General features: G+C 39.0%; 1 protein-coding gene across 7 annotated transcripts in view; it reads right to left on the reverse strand.

Moving 5' to 3' along the window:
• The window catches only part of DMD (dystrophin), a 2,096,968-nt gene that overhangs the window by 1,018,552 nt on the left and 1,053,011 nt on the right, over positions 1–25,405 (reverse strand). For all 7 annotated transcript variants that reach the window (XM_070944209.1, XM_070944203.1, XM_070944204.1 and 4 more), the window contains exons 38-41: positions 24,010–24,147; positions 12,430–12,582; positions 8,637–8,819; positions 2,581–2,775 (exon numbers count right to left, since the gene is read on the reverse strand). In XM_070944209.1, the coding sequence (XP_070800310.1) occupies positions 2,581–2,775; positions 8,637–8,819; positions 12,430–12,582; positions 24,010–24,147 (669 nt within the window). The remainder of the gene's footprint in view (positions 1–2,580; positions 2,776–8,636; positions 8,820–12,429; positions 12,583–24,009; positions 24,148–25,405) is intronic.

Consider the following 25,405-nt stretch of genomic DNA (forward strand, 5'->3'; position numbering starts at 1 on the left):
AAGTCTTTCTAGGCTGAGACTATCTAATTGCGTAATGAAACTGTCCCAGCTGGAGTCCAGTGAACTGATAATGATACTGATCATGCTTCCCTCACTTATGATTTCCCCCCTCTGTGTTAGTTCAGCTCTAGTGGCATTTAACGTTAATAGGTGTTCACTCATGGAGGCCCCTGCCTTGAGCCTGGCTGAGTGGAACTCCCTAGAGATTCTAGTGGTAGTTGCTATGCTCTTGCTGTAGAATAAGCTCTGCATTTTGTGTATCACCTCTGAGACTGTTAGGTGGAGGCTAATGCTGGGGGAAATACTGGCAATTAATATGTAATACGCCTTGTGGTGCATACAATCTAAATCAAAAGTCCATGGTTTCTCAGGGGGATCAGTAATCAGAAACAACAAATTTTCCTTTAGGAGGATGACTTGGGGTTGCTGGTTCCACTCCAAGAAATTATTCCCATCTAATCTCAGCTTTGGAAAGTCATTTGGCAATGTCCCTGAATTGTAAGTTAAATTACTTACAGGATGTTACTGTCCATGGTTTTGCGCATAAGGGAACTTGCAATAAGGCAGGGGGATGATTGTTGCGAGTCTGTACTGACTTGCTTCTATGTTCTTGTACTGACTTGCTTCTATGTTCCTTTCTCCTTTTTTTACAGATGGATTCTGCGCATGCTCGGGTTCCATTCTTGTCCAGCAGCTATGGAGAAAGGAGCTCGTTCCTGCAGCTCCCGGGTGGAGGCCCCATTCGTCCAGATAGGCCTTTGGCTCGTCCTTGGGTGGCCTCGTGTGGTCGTCGTCTGGATTGCCGGAAAGCTGTGCGAAGCCCGGCGGTCCTGCGGAAGATGCGTGCTGGTGTGGATGTCTCGGCCTGGCGCGGAGGCTGTGTCCTGGGATCGGGCCGAGTCCCACGCCTGCTGATGGTTCCGTGAGCCTCGGTCCTGGTCGTCGGTCCGGTGAGTGGTCCCATCGCCCTCGGTACTCCGTTGCTGGTCTCAGTGCAGGCATGAGGGGGTCCCCTGTGGGTCGCGGCTGGTGCTGGGCCCACGTCATGGTGGTCGCTCGCCCCGGGTGGATGTCGATGCCGGTTTCTTTTGGGTCGGTGGTCCCTCTGGGCCTCTCTGGGGTGCCGGAGTATATGTCCGGTAGTCTTATCTTGTCCCCGAAGGCCGCGGTTAGTAGCCTTATGGCTTGATCGATCTCGAGCTCAGTAGGCGAGCTCGTGGGCTTTAGTTTTGGGTCGTCCCAGTCGCCGCCATAGTTCTGGGTGGTCGCTTTGGTGTAGGCCCTGATTCCCGCCATGAGATTTGAATCTCGGGAATCTATTGGTGGTTGGTTGGCCAACTTTGGTGACATCACCGTCCAAGATAGCTGCCGCGAAAAGGGCGCAAATTCTTTTTTGGCCTTTTCAGTGGGTCTCTGGCAGGGGCAATCGTCTCTTACCGTGTCTTTGGTTGCGTAGTCTGGCTCGGCCTCATCTTCCTCAGTCGTTACTCTGCAATCCTCAACTAGGCTCCGGAGTTCCGCGATGAGGTCCATGTTGGTCGGGGCTGAGTTTATTAGCTCAAGGAGTTTCCTTTTGAGGTCGCTCTCCTCGCATGCTGCGTTTTCGGATTTGTTTTCTTCCTCATTAGATCTGGTTGAGGTGCCTGGGTTGGAAGGCTGGTCAGTCACCTCTGGCTTCTCTCCTTGCATGGTTCCCGCCGACAGTAGTTGCTCTGCCATCTTCTTTGTGAATGCCCTGGTATTCATTCTGCTCATTGCTCCTGTCGGCTTGGAGTTCCTTGGCATATCCTGGAGTGGTTTGGGCTAATTAACCATCCTCTGCTACCATTTTGTCAACGGTGTTCAAGGATCAAGCCCAATAACTCCATCACACAAGCATTTATTTAATTAAAGATCTTTATTCATAACATGTCTCTTCCTTACAGGTATTGGACTGGAACTGGCTCTGGACCGCATGGCTGGACCTTAAGTACCTGTGGGGCGGAGCTAAGGTAAGGAGGGGTCAATGGGTTAGGGTGGACCCTGGAAGTTAATCTCATCAGCTCCCTGCCCCATGGCACGGGCATGAGGTCAGGTATTTATATGTGTCAGGGAGAAAGAAAGAGGGAGGGAGAGAAAGAGATGAGAAAGTGTGAGAGGGAGAAAGAGAGAGGGAGGGAGAAATATAGGGGGAGAGAGAGAGAGAGACCTGTTTGAAAGAAAATACCTGGAGCCACAAAACCTGGGTAGGCATGGCTGGGGGTGTCATGTGACTGGGTGGGAGTGAGTGATGTCGAGTTGGCCACGCCCACACAGGTTTTGTGGCTCCCAGTGTTTTGTTTTCTGTGGGAAACGGGCCCAAGTGGCTCTTTGAGTGTTTAAGGTTGCAGACCCCTGATTTAGCCAAACATATTTTATGCCTAGTTTTGAAGAGATTTGAAATGGTGCAAAATAGTAAAACACATTTGAATTTTGTAAAATAATGTTTCGTCACTTCATTTACTCAATTAAAAAATGTGCTTTTTAATTTTTTTAGAATGAAAATATCCAACTTTTACTGTAAGTAGCTGAACACATTATTTAAATGGCTTGATTTCTTACCTTGAGATCATCTTCTTTTCTAACAAGATTTTCATAGTCCTTTCCCTGAAGGGTGGGAGAATTAAGAAAGTCTTCCAAGGTGGACAAAGCTTGTAGAAGTTGTTGGATCTCTGCCAGGTATGTAGAAGACACATAAGAAATTTCCATTGGCATACCTTCAGTCATCAGTACAGTAGTCTCCTCATGAACAGTTTGCTAGTACAGATATACAACAGAAATCTTTCTTTAGATTGATTATATAAGAGCATATTTTTACAAAGCAAATCTGTATCAAGGTTTATGTAATGCACAATTGTGTCATTGTTCCTTTTTAATAGTCTATATATAAGCATTCCTAATATTCCACATATAATCATCCAAATTAATTTATTTAAATTCAAGTTTTTATGCCTCTTATTCATATCTTGGATATGTGTCTGCATAAAAAACAATTGCAAAATAGTACTAGTCATGGTCCCAGGATTATGAAAATGAAACAGTTTGAGGCTTCACATTTTGCCCATTAAAAAAAAAGTTAGATAGAAAACATGTCAAGTAAAAATGTACTTTTTGTGTATAGAGATGTGCAGTGAAGGTTGAAGATAGATGATCACTTAAACATGAGTCAGCAGTGTACGGCAGCAGCCAAATATGTTAATACAATCCTTGTTTGTATAAACAGAGGAATAGAATCAAAATCATGTGAAGTTTTAATACTGCTTTATAAATTCTTAGTAAGACCACAACTGGAATACTACATCCAGTTTTGGGCACCACATTACAAAAAAAGATGTTGAGACCTTGGAAAAAGTGCAATGAACAGCAACTAAGATGATTAAAGGCCTGGAAACAAAAACATATGAAGAATGATTGCAGAAATTAGGTATGGCTAGTCTAGAGAAAAGAAGGACTAAGGGTGACATGATAACAGTTTGAGGGGCTGCCTCAAAGGGGGGGGCAACTTATTTTCTAAAGCACCAGAAGGCAAGACAAGAAACAACGGATGGAAACTAATCAAAGAGAAAGCAACCTAGAATTAAGGAGAAAATTCCTAACGTTGAGAACAATTAACCTGGAACAGCTTGCCTTCAGAAGTTGTGGGTGCTTTGTCACTGGAGGTTATTAAGAAAAGACTGGACAGCCACCTGTCTGAAATGTATAGGCAGTGGTGAAATCCTCTGCAGTTGCCACCAGTTCGCTGCCCGCACATGTACGGTGTGCACCAAATGCGTGCTGCATGCATGCACAGTGCACACCAAATGCATGCTGTGCACACATGCAAATGTGTGCCAAATGCATACTGTTCACACATGCATGCACAGTGTGCACCAAACACGCACTTCACGTGGAAAAAGGAGGTAAGTAGAGCACCGGGGGGGGGGGAGGGAGAACAGCTGTGCTGCGTGATTTAGATTTGCTAGAAAGCAGGTGGCTCAGTGGCTAAGATGCTGAGCTTTTCAATCGAAAGGTCAGCAGTTCAGCAGTTCAAATTCCTAGTGCTGTGTAATGGGGTGAGCTCCTGTTACTTGTCCCAGCTTCTGCCAACCTATCAGTTCGAAAGCATGTAAAAAATGCAAGTAGAAAAATAGGGACCACCTTTGGTGGGAAGGTAACAATATTCTGTGTGCCTTTGGCATTTAGTCATGCCGGCCACATGACCATGGAGACGTCTTCAGACAGCGCTGGCTCTTCGGCTTTGAAACGGAGATGAGCACCACCCCCTAAGGTCGGGAACGACTAGCACATATGTATCAGGAAAACTTTTAGCGAATATAAATTGCATGGCACAGCTGATCATTGGAAATACCAATTCAGACGAACCGATAGCTTATTTTTATTACTGGTTTACCCGAACCGGTAGCTTTTATTACTACCGGTTCTTCTGAACCGGTGCAAACTGGTAGCATTTCACCCCTGGGTATAGGGTCTCCTGCTTGAGCAGAGGGTTGGTCTAGAAGACCTCCAAGGTCCTTTCCAGCTCTATTTTGATTCATTGGTAGGGAGGATGTGCAAGGGTACATGAGAAGAATGACATGGGTCAGGGAAGGTTGGGAGGGTTCATGTGGCTCTGTGAGGATGCACAAGAATCACAGTGCAAGTTAGAGAGGGTTGAGGATGCATGAGGGTGCAAGAGATAAGAGCAGTGGTGCAGATTGGGAATGGTGGGGTGTGCAAGGATGCAAGGGAATGTATAAAAGGCATGATGCAGATGAAGGAGGGTGCATAGGAGTGTGAGAAGTGCATAAGAGATGCCATGCCGGTTTGCAAGGGTGTGATATAGATCAGGAAAGGTTTGCAGAGGTGCAACATGGATCAATGAGGATGTGTGGGGATGTGCAAGTACCAGCATGGTATGAAAGCAGTGGGGTTGGGGAATGTTCCATGGGTAAGGAAGTCTTGTAACCTTGACTGCCAGCTTCCCAACTGACTTTTTCAGAAATCCAGCAAAGAAGAATTGAAAATGGCAATCACATGATCACAGGATGCTTGGCAAGCAGTCATAAGTGTGAACAGATTGCCAAGCATCAAATTGCCATCACATGACCATGGGGGCGCTGGAATGGCCAGAACTCCAGAACTCCATTTGTTCAGTGTCATTGTAACTTGAAATGGTTGCTGATTGAATGGTTGTAAATTGAGGAGTACTTGTAAATGAATTCCCTGTTTTCTTCTAAATCCCTTTCTACTTAGCTGGTACAGCAGCCAGGAACAGTCTTGTTCCTGCTATTGTTGGGTTAAACTTGAACGTATACTATCATGTCTAGTATATTACAAAGTTTCCTTAATTCTTTGTTCTGGAAATGTTAAGAGTTTATAAGACTGAATAGCTACCTTTGTGTTGTTATTATTTTTCAGGCAACTAATTCAAAAATGTGAGTTGGCATGCATTACTGTGCTTCACATACTATTGCTGTAAGTCATATTGTAATTGTATATATGTTTCAATTACTGTAAATACAAATATTACTTATAAAATGTTGCTTTGGATATTTGTGTATTTGTACTTTGTACACATCTTTGTTTCTCATAGATGTTGAACTTCACAAGGCATTTAAAATATAAAGCTTTTACGCTAGTTTGGATTGATTTCTTGACATTTGGGCTACATTCTTTGGATACTTTGGTGAATTGGAGATATCAGGAGACATCTACAAATGTAAAAACTTTATACTGGTTTTGTTGATTTGTAGAGCATTGTTTTACCCTCTGTCTAACATTGCATTTCAATACTTGCAAAAGCTGTTCTTTATTCATGTAGAAAGAAGGTGAGATGGTACTCTGTACTTACTGGCTTCATAGGCTGAAAGCAAGTTAAATATCCTTAATTTTGAACACATAAAAAAAAACCTCATAGGAATGTAAAGAATGTAGGCTCACATTAAGGCTCATTTAAAGATCACAAATTATTTTTCTGTTATAGAAAGAACCATGGCTGATTCTTACAAGAGGACAACCCAGGACATTTACCTTTTGGGCAATTTCCAAAGTGAGTGTAATCCATTGCTTAGTAAACTCCACACTGAATAGTAAGGTAAGTTGCAATGTAAAAACATCATCAATTCCTAATAGATCTGTAGGTGAAGCTTTTTACACTAAGTTACTTTTTAAGTCTCTACTTCAGTTCCACTTGGTGGATATTAATTTTCTCATGTAAAATGGACCAGGTTGGTAAATCTGTTTTAGAAATAGCAAATCTGTTCAATTTCAGAAGATATGTTTACTAATTGCATCAGCAAAAGTGAACAATTCTATTCTTTCATTGTATGAGAAGAGCTTATTTAGACTTCCTATCAAAGAACCATTTCACCAAATATAAGCAATTCTCACTGTCTAGTCTAAATTTTTAAGAACCATGAATATGTGAATGTGAAGAAATGACTCACTGCAGTATACTAGGCTTAAAGATAAAAAGCCCACTTTAGTTTCCCCTCAGGTACTGTCACAGTATAAAAGACAGTATCAATTTTCTGCTAGAAAATAGAGAGTCACAATCAAAAAATGGCATGGCAACAACTGATTGTAGCAGCCAGAACAAACATGTTTATCACCTTTTGAAAACGTATTGCTAAATGCCTGAGGCATGGCCCCTCTCACATGAATTATCACATCTCAGGGGAATTGTGAGAGTTTTATGTAGGTCAGGAATTACTGCACTAAAGAAGAGATGAATGATGAGCCTTACTTGTCTGTGGTTCCTTGTTACAATTTCTTAGATATCGAAATTAATTAAGTAACTGCACCTTGAATAATACTAATACTATATGACCATATTTAACCTGAGGTTATCAGGTGTAACTTGGTATAGTAGAAACCAATCTTACTTTTATGGATTCACCCATATGCCAATTTTGCCTATTTTGGGGGGGGAGGAAAAATACATGTCATGTCCTGGTTAACTGTCAGCATTATAAGAATAAGTATCAAGGTTTACTTTAGACTTCAGGAACTCTGAAAAAAAAAGACTTGGTAAATTTACTATTATATTACTAGTTTAAAAATATGCCCCAAAATTCATTTCCTGTATGCAACTTTTGATATCTAAGGAAAAACTTAGGAACAAGCAAAATGCCTTATTATCTCAACCTGTCTGATCTCATGCATTAATTGTATAATATTTTGAGAGTCCAGGACTCCAGTTAAACAGGCCAGGGGAGGCCTCTAGAGGCCTGAACGGGGCTTCTTCTGCCCCTCGGAAGCTCCATTTTGGCTTGCAATGTTCAGGATGAATGTTGTAGACCCTCTGTGGTTGTTTGTAAGGGTGAACAACTGCCATGGTGCTGCAAGATTCATAGTTTTGGGCCTTGTTTGAAAACACTAGGGGGTGCTGATCGTGTAACTTCGAACATTCACTAAGGGAATGCTCGTAACCTGGGGATTATCTGTACTTCCTACTCCACCTTTACCTTCCATTCTCTCCTTGTAACTCCGCAATATATCAATATGGGTCATTTTTGAAAGAATAACAATGATTGAAACAGTGAACCTTTAATGAATTAAAAAACAACAACTTGAAAAAAAATACATGAAGCAAATCCTTTCCTTTCCTTTCCTTTCCTTTCCCTTCCCTTCCTTTCCTTTCCTTTCCTTTCCTTTCCTTCCCCTTCCCCTTCCCCTTCCCCTTCCCTTATTCTCCAATTTATTAAAGAAAGCAGCACCTGTCTCTCGTTTATTTTCAAAATAATGAAAAGGAATCTTATCAGTTTATTAACCTTAAACATATTTTATTATATTTTATTGTTTATTTATTGGTATTTTATACACTTTATACATCCTAATTATTAACTAGCACAAGGACTCTTACATAAATACTGTGGACATATTTTCTAAAGCTGTTTGTTCCAAATAAAATTCATCTTAAAATGAGCACATAATTCCATAAAACCATATATAATTAATAGTTCCTCACAACATCCCTGTGAGGTAGAGGATTTGTATTTATTAGTTGTACAAATTAAAAACTTGTACAGATACAGATTAAGCAACTCTTTGTAGTACAATTTTGTTTTACTCATTTGTTGTTAAATATAATATTTGAAGTGTGTGGCTTTTTGTAAAAAGCAGAGAATAACATGTATGTTTCCTTCCTATTAAGTTGAAAAGAACCTATGTTATAGAAATAATACAATAAAGAATCCTTATTTTTTTTCTAAATATATCTGAACATCAAGAATAAATAAAAGCTAATTAGATTGTGCATGGGATGACAGATTGAAAAATAAATATTTCTCAGTTTGTACATGTTAATTGAATGAAATAAATATATGGCAAGCTGATAGCTTTAAACTGGTAATGTTATGAATAAAATGAGGCAACAAAAAACAAGATTCTTTTTCCTTTAATGCTAATACGTTGTTGATTGAACCACTTCCTGTTTTATTTTAAGGGCATTTACTAGAGAAAAATCATATAAAATGAAAACTATATTATATTGTAAATAATAATTTACAATATAAATTATTGTATGAATTGCTGGCCAGATTCTCTATTTCAGATACATCATTGGGAATTCTTAATGTTAGTAGAGTTTTGTTAGTAGTAGTATTTGCAAATATAAATGTTTTCGAGGAACAACTCACAATTTGTGCATAGTTGAGTCTTCGAAACTGAGCAAATTTGCTCTCAATATCTTGCCAGCGCTTGCTGAGCTGTATCTGGGTTGGTTCCACTGCTTTTGCAGCCCCATTCTTAGACAAGTGGTCAGCTTGCCTCTGTACCACATTCAGCTCTTCCTTCTTCTTCTCCAGTTCTCGATCAATTTCCTATTGAGCAAAACCAATACAGGGCCCAGGACAATTAGCTAACTAAATCATCAGTTCCTAAGAATTAGCAAAATACTTTTGTAGAGGTATTGTTAAAAAAGACAAAAAAGAAAAAATATTATTTTAAAACCTGAGTTAACATATAAACAAAAGAAATACAAAGAGCTCTGGATTATACAGCTCATTGATTTTAGGTATTTGAGTCCATATATGCTGGAAATGTAACATCATAGGCCAAAATATTAATTGGCTAATTATCGCTAGCACTGTGTGATAACTGGAAAGATTACCATAATGCTGGAATCACATACTAAATATCCATAGTAATTTAAGGTGACCAGACGTCCCGCTTTTGGCGGGACAGTCCCGCTTTTTAGCAATTTGTCCCGCGTCCCGCGGCGTTTCAAAAAAGTCCCGATTTTTCATTCTGCCTCCTCAGTCCCGCTGCCTCTTGAGCCCCAGCTGATGGCTAGAAGAAAAAAAAACTGTTTAAACTCTTGCCCGGGGCTTCAAAGGGCCGCCCTACAGGCAATCAGTGTAAAGAGTTCCTGAAGCAGTTTTTTTTCCCCCTAGCTAAGCTGCAGAAACGAAACCGAAACCAGGATCTTTGGTGCAACGTGACAAAATGAGGCAGAGAGAGATTTATTTTTATTTTTATTTTTCCTCCCCAAAAAAGGTAGGTGAAAAACTGCAAACAATGGGAAATTTAGGAGGAGAGTTCAAGATTTTAAAACACAAAAGAAAAAAAAGCTGTATTTAACTAGGGAATTGTAATAATTGAATTGAGATACTATTAATTGTATATTGTGTTGAAAGCAGAAATGTTTAAGTTGTGGTTCAGAGGAATATATGGGGGAAATTATTTGGTTTATTATTATTGGTAAATATAATTAATTGATTTGTAAGAAATTGGATTGCATGGAAATAATTGGAATATTCATGTTCATATTGATTAATATACAAAAAAGATAGTTTTATAACTAATTGATTTATATTAAAATGTTGAATTTGTATTAAACAACTGTATTACATAATTACATAATTAAACAATGTGAGGATGGATATAAAAATAGATGACAATGAATGTTGGAGATGTGACTGTGATGATGCAACTTATTATCATATATGGTGGACTTGTAGAAAAATCAAAGCATTTTGGATAAAGATTTGGTGGGTGATGCAGAATATTCTTAAAAAGAGATTGAAATTTACTCCACAGTTGTTCTTACTGGGTATAACTATGGACTGTACAGTTGCAGAGACTAAATTGATTTTGAACTTGATAACAGCAGCAAGATTGCTGGTAGCACAACATTGGAAGAAGGACTTTTTGCCTACTATTGAAGATTGGATATTGAAAGTAACTAATTTAGCTGAAATGGCTAAAATTTCAGCATATCTGAAGGATCACACACAAGAAAGGTACATACAGGACTGGAGAAGATGGATTGATTATATACAAAATAAGTATCAGACCAAAAAATATCAAATAGCTTATGAATGATTTTTTTTATTTGTATAAGTGTTATATAAGTGATATTAGATGTATTATGTTTAAGAAATAGGATTTTATATATGGGGGGTTAAGAAATTTTCTTATAGGGGTGTTAGTTTAATGATTGGTTATGCAATTTAGATTATTGTTAAAGATCAATAGAAATACCTTGTGTTCTGCTCTGGGAAGTCGGGGAGGGGGAGGGGGGGTTGGGGGGGTTGGGGGGGTTGTGGGGAAAATATGTTTGTTTTTAAAACTTTTTCAATAAAAAAAAATAGATGACAATGGAAAGGGGTATAATATAGAATAGAAGGGAAAAATTGAATTTGATTAAGATTAGAGATGAGGATGAAGGGTAATATTGGTTTTTTAAAAAAAATAGATGACGAATAAATATGGCAAAAAGGAAATATAGAAATTGTAAATTTAATTGAAGTGACTAAACACTGTTTAAATTTGTGAACCGGCCAAATACTCTGTTCAAAGAAAATAAATTGTATGTTTGTATGTGTGTTTCTAATTACTGCTATTTATTCATATTTGTTCTCTTTTATTCTTTAAAGTTTAACCATTCATTCTTTATCTTAATATCTTTATATTTGTTTGGGGTTGGCTTTCTTCCCTTCATCTTTTTTATTGTACAGCAATCTTTCTCCTCAAACCTACCACCTCTCTCTTTTCTTTCCTTCTTACTTTCTCTTCCCCCCCTCTTCTTCTCCTCCCTACTTCCTCTTCCTTTCTCCTTCTCCTCTCTTCCTCCCCCTCTTACCCTCACTCCTACTCTAATTTCCCTTCCCTTCCTTCATCCCTCTCTATTGCTGTATCCTTTTATGCATATGGACTACTCAGAGGGCTGAAAAAGTTATTTTTGACTGGTCCTCGCACTTTTGACCAGTCATCGAACTTACGACTGTCTTCACATTTTATGTTTTTTGCCCTATCTTATCACCATGGTGAAGAGAAGCAGTTGTGAAATGAGTGACATGGTTGTTAAGGATGCTGCATGGGCATAAATGTGAGGATGGTCATAAGTGTGAGGACCAGTCAAAAGTGCGAGGACCTGTCAGAAATGATTTTTTCAGCCCTCTGGTTAGTCCTTTTGTGCATATGGACTACTCAGAGGGCTGAAAAAGTTATTTTTGACTGGTCCTCACACTTTTGACCAGTCCTCGAACTTACGACTGTCCTCACATTTTACGTTTTTGCCCTATCTTGTCACCATGGTGAAGAGAAGCAGTTGTGAAATGAGTGACATGGTTGTTAAGAATACTGCACGGGCATAAATGTGAGGATGGTCATAAGTGTGAGGACCAGTCAAAAGTGTGAGGACCTGTCAGAAATGACTTTTCAGCCCTCTGAGTAGTCCCTATACACATAGCCATGGCCACCCGGTCACATGACCAGCTAGCCACGCCCACCCAGTCACATGGCCTCCAAGCCACGCCCACACAATAAGTCACGCCCACAATGGTGTCCTTCTTACCAATGTTAAAATCTGTTCACCTTACCCTATACACATAGCCATGGCCACCCGGTCACATGACCAGCTAGCCACGCCCACCCAGTCACATGACCAGCTAGCCACGCCCACAAAATAATCCACGCCCACAATGTCCCTCTTTACCAATGTTAAAATCTGGTCACCTTATAGTAATTGTCAATTAGATGGCTAGATTTTTTTTAAAAAAAAATACTATTGGAGAGAACATAACAAAGAATAAAGCAAAAGAAGACAATGAAAAATAAACAAGACAATTTTTGACAATGTATAAACAAATCTTTAGAATTTTGACCATGATTTATGAATATGTTTTGATGAAAATGAGTGTGCTGCTAATATGAAAAAGAGTTCAGCCATGTACCGATAAAATCATTTGTTCATCTGGAATAAAGATAAAAAAGTCAATTATTTTTTCTTGGAAAGTATTTGAAGATGGCACATTCTACGTATATATTCACCTAGATACAAAAAGTTTCAACAAACATCATCTCAGTCATTTAAATAATATTAAGTGATGAGCTACTATTATTTATATTAATTACTCTAGCTAGACAACAGAAAAACATGTTTTGTTTCCATAAACAAATGCAATACTCTATAGGAAATGATATTACCTTTAGTTTATGTTCATCTATGGGATCTGACAGAACCGACATTTTTTTTTCTATGTCATCCAGGAACTTCATTAAATCATCTGCCTGCTTCTTATATTGATACCACTGATGTGAAATCTCCAAAGCTTTTTTCCTTCTTTGCAATCTCATATCCTGTTTGCAGTACATATATTTGTTATAAAAAGTAATATTTAAATGGTTTATAAGTAAATACTGTATGCACTATGGAATGGAGTAAAATTGTGGATAGGTTATTTTTAAAAATTATTGTGAATTATAATAATTATAATTATGAATGCAAATTTATACTTTTAAATAAACCAAAATATTTTCTTACTTCTCTATACTTATAATGTACAGAGAAATGTATTATGGAACACAAACTTCACACATTTAAAAAGCTAGAATTAGCAGCCTAAAATTTGAATCAGAAATATTAACAGGCAGATTTATACCACAATGAATTTTCCAAATGCTAGCATTTTATGCAAGAGATACTTATATAAATTTAACTGCAAAATGTTTTTATTTTAAATTATAACCTGCTAATAGACGGAAATCCAAAGTGTACTTTAATGTGCACATATTGCTCTCATTCAAATTTTTAATTTTAGACATTCCAAAGTTTACTAAAGAGAAAGAAAAGAAAATTTATGTGAAGTGGAGATACTTTGCTTGTCCTTCTTTAAATGCAACTCTGGGTTTTGAATGACTTTTGAGTATAAAATAACCTGAAACATTTAGTTTAATTATTTCAGAAACTGCCTCTCTGGTTAAGCCTTGTTACATTTTAAAAGCTAATGGTTCTAGACCAGTGATGGCTAACCTTTTTGCCGTCACATGCTAAAAGCGGGGGGAGCATGGGGGGGGTCGTGGGTGCATGTGCCCACATCCATAACATCCCTCCCGCGCATGCACATGTGACCCCCCCCATTCCTCCTGCTTTTGGCACGTGATGGCACGGTGGGCCCGGTAGGCCCGTTTTTCCCCCTCCCCAGGCTCCAGAGGTTTTCTAGGAGTTTGGGGAGGGCAAAAACAGCCTTCCCCATCCCCCCCCCGAGGCCTTCCGGAGGCCGGAAACAGCCAGTTTCCCGACTTCCGGTGGGACCGGAAGGCCTGAAAATCAGTTGGCCGGTGTGTGCATGCGCACTGGAGCTGAGCTAGGGCAACACTCGCGTGCCCACCAATATGGTTCCGCGTGCCACCTGTGGCACCCGTGCCATAGGTTCGCCATCACGGTTCTAGACAGTATGCCCAGATTTTCTGTTGCCTGAGCTTCTTCTGAGTTTTTTTTTTTCTTTGCTGGGGCTTTACTTTCTTAAAGGGGATGTGTTTTTTAAGCTTTTTACACTGCTTTAGTGGCTCCTGGCACTATTCTTTTGCGGTGTACTTCCAAGAGGCAGGATGCAAGCTTGGCACTGATTATTTTTACTATTTTTCTGGTGGCATGTGATCTTTCCTTAAATCTAGATGATTTCCTTAGGATATCTTGTGAGGTGAGTGAGACCATCTGGTATCTTTAAGTGGTACAAGGGATCAGGTAGGATTGCTGCTGCTGTACCAGCCTCCCTGCTGCGTGGCAGCTTCCCTACCTGGGCTCCTAGACCTCATCACAGGGCTGGCGGTGGAATTCAAAAGGCTTATAGTTCTGGGGGATTTCAATCTGCCATCCCTGGGGTCGGGGTTGGAGGTAGCTCGAGATTTCATGGAAACCATGACTTTCATGGGCCTGTCCCAGGTCATCCAGGGCCCGACTAGGAATAGTGGTCATACACCCAATTTGGTGTTCTTATTGGAGCTGTGCCTATGTGACCTGGAATTGGTGGACCTGTCCTTGGTCCCCTTGTCATGGTCGGATCACAGTCAGGTGGCAATGAGTTTCTCAAGAGCTGTACCCCCTGCAGGGAGGCAGGACCTATTAGATTGGTCCGCCCCATTGACTAATGGACCTGGATGGGTTTAGAAGGAGCTGGGGGTTATAACTGCAGATCTACTGTGCAGCCCAGCTGAGCTCTTAGTCACTGTTTGGAATAGGAAAATGACTGAGGCTCTGGATAGGATTGCACCCATGCAACCTCTCCTCACCCATAGACCTTGCTGTGCCCCATGGTATACAGAGGAACTGAGAGAGATGAAACTCATGAGGAGATGTCTAGAGCACCGCTGGTGGAAGACAGGATGAACTTGATCGAACATGGGTAAGAGCTGCTACTACAGTGTGAATAATTGCGTCTGCAGATAATCACCTAGCAACTCTCTTTAAAGTGACCCTTCTCCTGGGGAAGGAGGAGATTGAGGTCCACCTGAAGGGACGAGCTGAGGAGTTTGAAGATTTTCTGGAAGAAAAAATCGCTCGACTTCGTTCCCAGTTAGATCCCAGCATGGTTGCTGGTGCAATGGAACCCCTGAGGCAGGTTTTTGCCCTGTCATCTGGGTACAGTTTGACCCTGTTGCTTCCGAGGAAGTGGACAGGATCCTAAGGAGTATGTGCGCAAGCACATGTTTATTAGACCCATGTCTCTCCTGGCTTGTGAAAGCTTCCCAGGAGGTGACAGGCAGGTGGACTCTGGTGGTAAGTAATACTTCCTTAAAGGATGGGGCAGTGCCCCAGCACTCTAAGGAGGCTGTGGTCCGCCCTCTTCTTGAGAGGCCATCCCTGGACTCCACCTAGTTGGATAATTTCCGACCTGTCTCCAATTTTCCTTTTTTGGGGAAGGTTGTTGAGAAGGTGGTTGTGTGGCAGCTCCAGAGATTTCTGGATGAAATGGATTATCTCAACCCCTACCAGTCAGGATTAAGCCTGGATTTGGGACAGAAAGGGCATTGGTTGCATTTTTGGATGATCTCTGGAAGGAGCGGGATGGGGGTACTGCATCCATCCTTGACCTCTCGACAGCTTTTTATACCATCGATCATGGTCTTCTCATGGAATGGCTTTGGGGGATGGGAGCGGGAGGCCTTGTGCTATCCTGATTCACTTCCTTCCTCTGCAGCCGCTCTCAGTCAGTGCTGATAGGAGGGGAGAGATCCAGCCCTTGCCCACTGCTATGCGGGGTGCCACAGGGCTCAGTACTCTCTCCACTCCTGTTCAACATTTATATGAAGCCACTGGATGAGATCATCTGTCACCATGGACTGAGGTATCACCAATATTGTTAGGATATGGTTTGACCCTAACAAGTTGTCCAGGCAATATATGTGTTCTCTAACTTTAATATGAATATGTATTGTGTGACTTTAAAGTTTTACTGCTGATTCATTGTAATGCTGAGTCATGCTGTAATTAGTTGTGAACATATTTAAGGAAGGTACTGTAAAGTATTCAGTTGATGATAAGCTACCATAGTGTGTGGAGTTGCTATCCATTGTGCTATCATCGTTGGATGGATCTGCTACCATCGTGGTTTGTTACCAGAGTGAGTTTGTTATTCTAACCAACTACTGTTTGTGTGGTAAGAAGATATCTGTATCACTGGATTGATTTAACTGGCAAAGACTTGGATTGATTTAAAGACTATGAGACTGTTTTTCTACTATAAAGTAAGCTTTTGATAAACCAGTTTGCATATCTCTTATTCATTGCTCTCAGCAACGTTTCCTTGTGCATTTACTCTGCTGGGTGGTAACACAACACCAATATCCTTAACAAATATGCTGATGATTCTCAGCTGTATGCCTCAGTCCGTGGTGAGTTAAGTGATGCTATGTCCTCCCTCTCGCAGTGCCTGGAGGCTGTTAGGGGTTGGATGGGGAACAATGGGTTGAAACTAAACCCTGGCAAGACCGAGTGGCTCTCGGTTTGGGGTTTGTTGGCTAAGGGAGAATTGCCATCTTTGGTCTTGGATGGGGTGGCACTACCCTCAAACAGACCCTGTGCATAATCTGGGGGGTTTCCTGGACTCACGACTCCTGCTCAAAGACCAGGTGACAGTCGCAGCCAGGAGGGCCTTTGCACAACTGCTTGTTGCGTGAAGGCCCTCCTGGCCGCGGGTTGTGTGCCAGTTATGCCCTTTCCTGGACTGGCAATCCCTATTCACAGTCACTCATGCCTTAGTCACTTCCCATCTCTACATGAGGCTGCCCTTGAAGAGTGTCCGGAAGCTCCAGTTGGTGCAAAATGCAGTGGCCCGCACAGTTTTGTCCAGACCCTGATATGCACATATATCACCACTCCTGCAGGAGCTGCATTGGCTGCCAATTTGCTTCTGGGTGCAATTCAAGGTTGTCATCTTTAAAACCCTTTAAAGCCCTTCATGACTTGGGACCAGGTTATCTGAGGGACCATCTCTTGCCAGTCACAACTACCTGACCCATTAGAGCGGGGAGGCAGGAAATGCTGTGGGTCCCATCCCCGAGGGAGATACACCTGGTGGGACCCAGAAGAAGGGCCTTCTCCATGGTGGCTCCCTCTCTCTGGAACATCATTCCCCCAGAGATTAGAATGGCCGCCACCCTAATTCTCTTCTGGAAGGCGCTGACCTGGTTCTGCCAGCGGACCTGGGGAACCCAGAGCGGGATGGAGCCCGTAAATGGCTTGTGTGATTGGCTGTCGCTGGGGCGGGAGGTGGGGGTCAGGTGTGATTTTATTACATTAATTTATTTGATTTTTTATGAGTTTTACTGTTTTTTTTATTAAAAAGTTTTTTATTTTAAACACATTAAAACAACATTAAAATCAAATATATACAAACAACAAGAAGTAACAACAAAAAACAAAATATCCTTTTCTTACAGCGGTCTATTCTTTCTATACATCACTATTTACAGATATTTAAGTATTAATTTATTTGACGTTCATTTTTACTTTATATCATTTCTTCTTTACTAACAAAAGATCATACACATTTTCTCCCTCCTTTCTTCATACATTTAACTTATTTCCTTATTTTTCAACCATTCATACCATCTACTCCAGACCTTATAATACTTTGATTCTTCTTTCCCCTTAATTTCTTTAGTTAATGTATCTAATTCTGCACCTTCCAGGATTTTTTTAATTAAATCCTCTTCCATTGGTACTGTTTCTTTCTTCCAATATTCCAGTTTCCTCTGGAGAGATCCAAGACGGGATTTGTATATAGTGTTGTTTTTTAATTTTATTCCAAATTATTAGTAATGAATTCCTAATTGTGTGTCTTCTAAAGTATCCATAAGTGTTTTGTTTCCCCCCCCCATATGATTGCCACCCTATAGTTAAATCATGTCCTTCTAGTATTAGCAGTCTTTTATTTTCCAATTCTATCCACTCCTTTATCCAAACTAATCCTGCTGCTTGATAGTAGGTCTCCCAATCTGGGAGGGCGGCTCCTCCTCTCTCTCTGGTATCTTGTAATACTTTTAACTGAATTCTAGGCTTCTTTCCTTGCCAAATAAATTATGGTCAATCTATTTAATAAGTAAAAAAAAAAAATTCCCATTTTTATCGGAATAGTCTGGAAGAGGAATAAAATTTTAGGTAGGATATTCATTTTTATTACTGCCACTCTTCCCATCCATGAGATCTGCAACTTTGTCCAGTTTTCCAAATCTTTCCTAATTTGTTCAATTAATTTATCATAGTTTTCTTTTTTAATTGAGGAACTTCTTGCCGTAAGCCAAATTCCCAAATACTTAATTTTTTTTGTTACTTGTATATTCATAATCTTTTCTAATTCTATCTCCTGGTTTTTTGTAAGATTTTTAGTTAATAATTTTGATTTATTCTTATTAATTTTTAAACCTGCTACTTCACCAAATTCTTCTATTTTTCTGATGAATTTGGGGCTGGATTCTAAAGGTTCCTCAATTATAAAAACCATAACATCTCCATATGCCTGGACTTTGTACTCCTCAGTCCCTTTATTTCTTGGTCTTCCCTAATTCTATTTAAGAGTGGCTCCAATGCTAGAATAAAAAGAAGTGGGGAGAGTGGGCAGCCTTGCCTTACTCCTTTTGTTATCTCAAAGGCTTTTGTCATATCCTGATTAACCAATGCTTTTGCCGTCTGTTTTGAATAGATTTTCCCAATCATTTGTCCAAATTTTTGCCCATAATCCAATTTCTTTATTAATTGTATCATGAAATTCCAGTTCAAATTGTCAAAGGCTTTTTGTGCATCAAGGAAAACCAGTGAAAATTGTTTCTCTGCATGTACCTCATAATATTCTAGTATATCTACTATCGTCTGTGTATTATTTTTAATTTGCCGTCCTGGCAGGAATCCGCTTTGGTCCAAATGTATATGTTTGTTCAGAATCACCTTTAGTCTTTCCGCAATTATTGACATAAATAATTTGTAATCAGAATTCAATAGAGAGATAGGCCTATAATTTTGTATTAATTGTGGGTCTGAGTCCTCCTTATGAATTAATGTAATTAGAGCTTCTGACCAGGATTTGGGTGTTTTTGTCTCTTGCAATACTTCATTAAATATTTCTAACATAAGTTCTCCGATCTGTTCTATCATATTTTTGTACAATTCAATCGGTAATCCGTCTGGGCCTGGGGACTTATTATTTTTTTGTTTTTTCAATGCCATTCCAAATTCAGTTTCGGTGATTGGTCTATTCAATATCTCTTTCTGTTCCTCTGTCAGCTTGCAAACATTTATTTCCTCTATATATCTCTGTATTTCAATTTCTTTCTTTTATTCCTGAGTGTATAGTCTAGAGAGGAAGTTATGTAATATTCTTTTTTTATCTTCTGTTTTGTAACATACTTTCCCTTCTTCATTCTTCAGATATTGTATCAACCTTTTTCCTTTTTCAGCTTATAAACTAGCCATCTACTTATTTTGTTTGCATGTTCAAAATAGTTTTGTTTCGCTGCCTTTATTTTCAAAGCAATTTCTTCTTGTGTAATCAAATTTAGTTTGTGTTTAGTTATTCTCCATTCCTCTTTAAATTTTTTATTTTGCGGATCTTTATATAGTTTTTCTTCTACTCTTTGGAGTTCTTCCTGTAATTTATTTTGTTGGTATCTTTTCTGTTTGTTCCTCTTTGCAATATATGCAATTGACATGCCCCTAATGTAAGCTTTCAAAGTATCCCAAAGATTTTGGGGCAAGGTGTATTCTTTTTTATTTATACTTAAAAAGATCTCTATCTCTTTTCCCACTAGTTGTTTGTATTCTTTCTCCTTACATAAATACTGACTTAGAGTCCACCTTTTATATTTCTTTTGTCCTTTCCAATGTATTATTATAGGATTGTGGTCCGCCCATTCATTTATTCCAATATCTATTTTTTCTAACTCCAATTGCAGTTGTACTGTCATCCAGGCCATATCGATCCTGGACCACGATTGGTACGGGTAGGAATAGTATGTGTATTGTCTTTCTTCTTTATTGATTTCTCTCCCACATCTTTTAAACCTAATTCTGATATCATATTAAAAAACTGTTTTGGTAGTGTTTCCTTTTTTTTTGCTCTTAGTTTCACTATAATAATCTTTTTTAGTATCAGCTATCGCGTTGTGATCTCCTATTATACATATATTTTCTATTTCCTGTTCTAATACTTTGTCATACAATTTTTTATAGAAATCTTTTTGGTTTGTGTTAGAGGCATAAATCACTACTAATAAGAATTGTTTCATTTCAGTATCTAATTTAATCATCAAAATTCTTCCCTCATTATCTGCATATTTCAATTCTGATTTTAATCTTTCTTTTATATACACTTTATATACAGTCTTTTTTTCTGTTGAGAAAGTGCTACATATAGTTTTCCTAATTTCTTATTTTCCAACAATTTTTGATAGTCTTTCTTTATATGGACCTCTTGTAGGCAGATCACATCCATGTCTAATTTTTTTAATTTTGTAAATATCTGAGGTCTTTTTTTCTGAACATTTAGGCTGTTAATATTCACTGAAAACAGAGATATTTTTTCTTCCATCTCTTACTGTACTTGCCTTTTGGTGTTTCTTGTCTCTCTCTTAACTCTTCCTTTTGCTCCTTCTCTTTCTTTTCGTTCCTTTTCTTGGGCTTTCTTTTGTTCTTCCTCTCTTTCTATTTCTTCCTGTCATTCCTCCTCCTGACTTTTGTCTTCCATTTCTTCCTTACTTTCTTGTTCTTCTTCTAGATAATTTTTATAGAACTCCTGCGCTTTTTCTATTGTGTCAATTTTGAATTTTTTGTCTTGCCAGGTAATAAGAATTCCTTCTGGCATGGTCCAACGGAACATTACTTTGTGTTGAATTAATTTGGATGTCAGGAAGTAATATAACTGTCTTTGGTCTCGTACTCTTCGTGGGGTTTGCTTTAGGATAATAATCTCTTTCCCATTGTATGTTATTTTTCCATCCCTTAATTTTTTATATACTTCATTTCTTATTGTTTTTTTTGCAAAATCTGATATGTACTTCCCGTGGCAGTCGGTGCCTTCTAATGTAGTTGTTGTGTACTCGGTATGCTTCATCTATCGAGTCTTTTACTTCTATTTTATCTTTCTGTATTATTTCCGCTATTATATCATTCATTTTCTCTTCCAAATGTTCTTCTCTCTCTTCAGTAACGTTCTGGAAGCGTAGGAAGAAGGAAGCTTTCTCCATTTCTAGGAAAGTAATTAAATCAGCCAATTCTTTATTTTGTTGTTGTAATTTCTGTTCTGCCATTTCTAACTTTAAATCCAAATGGCCTACTTTATCTTCTATTTTTTTTACTTTATGCTCATTCTCTGCTACTGTCTGTTGAATATTCTCCATTTTCTCTTTCATACTTTTCAAATCATCCTTTAACTCTCCTAATTCATCTTTAATTTCTTGGTGATATCTTCTAGCTTCCTCTTGGTGATCTGCCATTTTTTCTTACGATTTCAATAAGGTCTCTTGAATTGTTTGTAGCATATTTTGCATGCTGCTCATAGTTGGCTCCATCTTTTCCTTTTCTTTTCCTAGCATGGATTCAATCGATCGCTGCATTGTAGTCACAGTTGGGTTTACTATAGGTTTTTTTCCCCTTGTTTCCGTTATTGTTGTTGTTGTTGACATTATTATATTTTTGGTCCAGTTCCTCCACAGTATCATATATTTTTAGGTATTATTTTACTTTGCCACGTTAGTGCTCACTTAAAATATCACTACCTCTCACAAATATAACTTTCAAACAATGATTATCAACTGTTATAACTCTTCTCCCCCCTCTGTACACTGTATTGTTTAAGCCAATCCCTTTTTCACCACTGTCTGATCTCCTTTAATCCTTACTCCTTTCTATAAAGCTTATAAAGCCTATATTTCTTGTTCATACAATCAGCAAAACAGAATCCTCCTTTTTCCCAATTATAAAATTCTTTCTTAGATATTATTTAATAATGATTACTTAATAATTACTTAAGATTACTTAAATCCAATTTGAAACCAGAGTTTTTTTTTCCAAACGTCTTCTTCCGCTTCTTCCGTTCCTTATTGCATCAGATTGTTCAGTTCAGATTTTTTTCCCCACTCTTCACACCGCCGTTCAGTTCTTCCTTATTTCCAATCCTACATAGTCTCAAACTTTATTATCGATCTTGTTATTTATAAATCCACAATGTCCAAATGTTTTAATTACTTCTCTGGTTCTGTCCAAAATCTCCTTTCCAACACCAAATCAGATAGATCGTTCCAAAATCGTCCACCAAAAGTATCCGTTAAGACAAAGTCTCCTCTGTATCAATCCAGAAAGTCCAGGGTAGTTACTTTGTATCTTTTTTTTATTGATTCAACTCACTATTTCCGTTATGTTGTTTTCTTCTTTCGATCGTCTCCTGCTGAGCGCCCTTCTCCTTAGTTGCCTTTTTAAATACTCTCCGCGACTCTCTTTTCAACACCAAGTTTATTTTTTTTTTGCCATCTCACTAATTTTCTCTTCTTCTCTCCTCCACCTCCGATCGCTGTAGCTGTAATCACTCCTTACTTCCTCTCTGAGGCGGTTGCCATCACTTTCGATTTGCCTGACAGGCAGATGTTTCCCTGCTGGATTTAAGGGGTCCGGTTTCACTCTCCAGGACACTCGCACTGAAGCTTGAAACCTTCCCCTTTAATGTTTCGGACTCTCCAGATCTGGAACTGCCCTTATGAGGCTCCTATACAAGGATTAGCTGGGTTTACGGGAGCTGCCAAACTCTCCCTCGCCCACACCGCGTGATGTCACCGCCTGAGTTTTACTGTTTTTTAAATGTGTTTTTTTATATTCTGTAAGCCACCTTGAGTCAACATAGGTGAATAGGCAGCAATATAAATCTAATAAATAAATAAAATAAAATAAATAAATAAATCTGAAGATTGTTTCTCCTGGGTGGGAAAGGGTGCTTTGTCCATTCACTGAGCACAGGATTCTTCAGTCATCCAGGTCATGGTTGTCCCAAAGGTGCTTTTTTCAAGCAGCAACTAGACTTTCTTGGTTTCCAGAAAGTCCAGTTGCCTCTTAAAAAAGCACCTTTGGGACAGGAGTCTCTTGCATTGCTTTGGAGTGGCCAAGGCACATGATTGCTCACTGAAAGTAAGATTTTTTTTTTTTAAAAAAAGGAGGTAGGGGTGTGGATCCTCCAATTTGTTTTAGTTTTCTCTCATGATAATAAGGCTTAGTAATATGGCACCAGGCTTGAAGTTTATTTAGATCTCTGTGGCTTGTACTAATTTTATTGTGATCCTGATATGTGTGGTAGGCTTGAACCTGGGTCCCCTATATAATTTGTTAATTTGTCTCTTTAGCTCAGCATTTTGTAGCCCAAGTGTGTGCCCACCCACTTTCTGGAGAGCTTAAATGACCTCTCTGCTAAAGGGTTTTACTTTATGAGCAAGAATTGGCTGCTGATAATCATAGTTACATTTTAACTATTTTAATTACTCAAGGTGCTCTGGCACCCTGCCTGATTTGTAACTCCAGCTTGCAGGTATTGCTGATGAAAAGGAAGGTATTCAGACAGAATGATTTAGGTTTCCATGATGGCTGTGGCTATCATTCATCTTCAGTGTATATTCCCCCATTTCTAATCTAATGATTGGTATTTGGGGCAGCTTTTTGCAAGCAAAGAAGCTTTTTGTATTTTTGTACAGGTAATCCTTGACTTACAACAATTCATTTAATAACCATTCAAAGTCAAAATGGCACTGAAAAAAGTGACTTATGGCCATTTTTCACACTTACAACTGTTACAGCATCCCCATGGTCATGAGAGGCCAGGCGAGGTGAAGTGCCCTTGACATTAGTGGTGTTGAGTTATTGACCATGCCCACCCAGTCATATGACCACCCAGCCACACCTACTCAGCTGTCATTAGGGCAGAGAACAGATTGTTAAATTATTTGAATCCCACCAACGTAGCCATGCCCAGTTCCTGTAACCGTTCTTCATATGTTTTAGTTTCCAGTCCCCTAATCATCCTAGTTGCTCTTCTCTGCCCTTTTTCTAGAGTATATTTGAAGACATGAAAATAAAAATGAAAGGCCGAAATAAAAGGAAAATACCAATTTGCTGTCCTACTTACTGCCTTGTGTGCCTACTCTTAGGAAACATAATTAATTATAAAAGTTTAGGGTCTTCATAACTTCATAATTTCTGACTTCATATGCAACATTTAGAACTTAATCCAGAACTGAAAAGGTTGTAAAATCTACCTTGAGAGAATTATGTCTGTTTTGCAACAAATGCTGTTTCTTTTTTATTTCTTCTCTTTTCTGTTCATCCTTGATCATTTGGTGAAGCATATCTCCACGTTGAAGCAATTCTTTTATAGTGCCCTCATGACTGTCACTCTAAGGATAGAAAGATAGCGATATTAGAAATAGAGATGACAGAGATAGAGATAGAGATAGAGACAGATAAAAAATGGTAATGACATTTATGTAATTGAGGGTTGGTCAATCTCAGACTGTTTCTGGATCTTGAAAATAATGGTACAATGGCAAAATAATAATTTAACAAAATTACTTAATATTATCAACACACTATAAACAAAATTAGACTATAGATTAGGATCTACTGTATACATTTTTGTAATGTGCAGATCTCCAAGCCTTTTAACATTCATAATACACATTCCAGCGCTATTGCAAGAGACATGAAAAGTTATAAAATGTGCCTAAATTGTCTGAAAAGGTTTTAGGCATCCATATTGCCCCTCATGCAAATCTATTTTGGAGGTTGCTACTTTGAAAGGATAGCTCTGCAAAAGGTATGCTGGTAGGCTGAGCTTGCCTTTCAGGATACTGTTCTTTAAACTGAGGAATACTAGAAATAAAAAGTTTCATAATACCTGCATGATAAATCTATAAATAAAAACTTATGCTGTACAAAATAGAATATATTCTGCCAGGAAAATGAGTTCATAACATGGGCAAATGAAGTATTTTCTCCTCAGCCAATTAATATACATACTCTTCTCCTGACTGGTGCTTTTATTAGGTCAAATTAAAAACAACAGAGGAATTATCATGAAGGAAAATTTTATACTTATACTCATCCTGCAAGCAGAGATTGGTGGAGCAAACTGTGTGTAACTGTGTGTTAAATCATATGTAAGAAAATAAGTCTATATGTATATTTGTATACCTATATGTCGGGTGCGCCTCTGCTCAAAATTCAAGAAAGGAAAATCCCCACTCCATGTTTGTAAAGAAAGATACTTTTACTGAGCATGAACTGAATGCAGCAAAAGAAAAGCAAAGTCTGAGGCAATAGGCGCGAAAATTACATATTGAAAGCATCCCCAAATCCCTCCCCCCCCAGGACCTGGGATGAATGTCCAATCCACATCTCCCTGAAGTGTCATATGAGGTACTTCTTCAGGCGGCCCCATCCTTCTGGTATGCCGGGATGGTTGACCTTGACAGCTATCAGCTCTCTCCACAGCTGCTAAGAAGATGGTGAGAGTTTTCCTCTCTTTTCCAAGACCTCTCCACCAGCTCACTTCCCCCCCTTCCAAATACCAACAATACCTCCCCCCTCCCATTACTATGGCAGCTGGAAGCAAGCAAGCATCATGAGGCTGACATTTGGCCCTCCTGCAGAAGA

Source organism: Pituophis catenifer, unplaced genomic scaffold, assembly GCF_029215685.1.
Source record: "Pituophis catenifer annectens isolate HBS135680 unplaced genomic scaffold, rPitCat1.0.hap2 SCAF_4, whole genome shotgun sequence".
NCBI lineage: Eukaryota > Metazoa > Chordata > Lepidosauria > Squamata > Colubridae > Pituophis > Pituophis catenifer.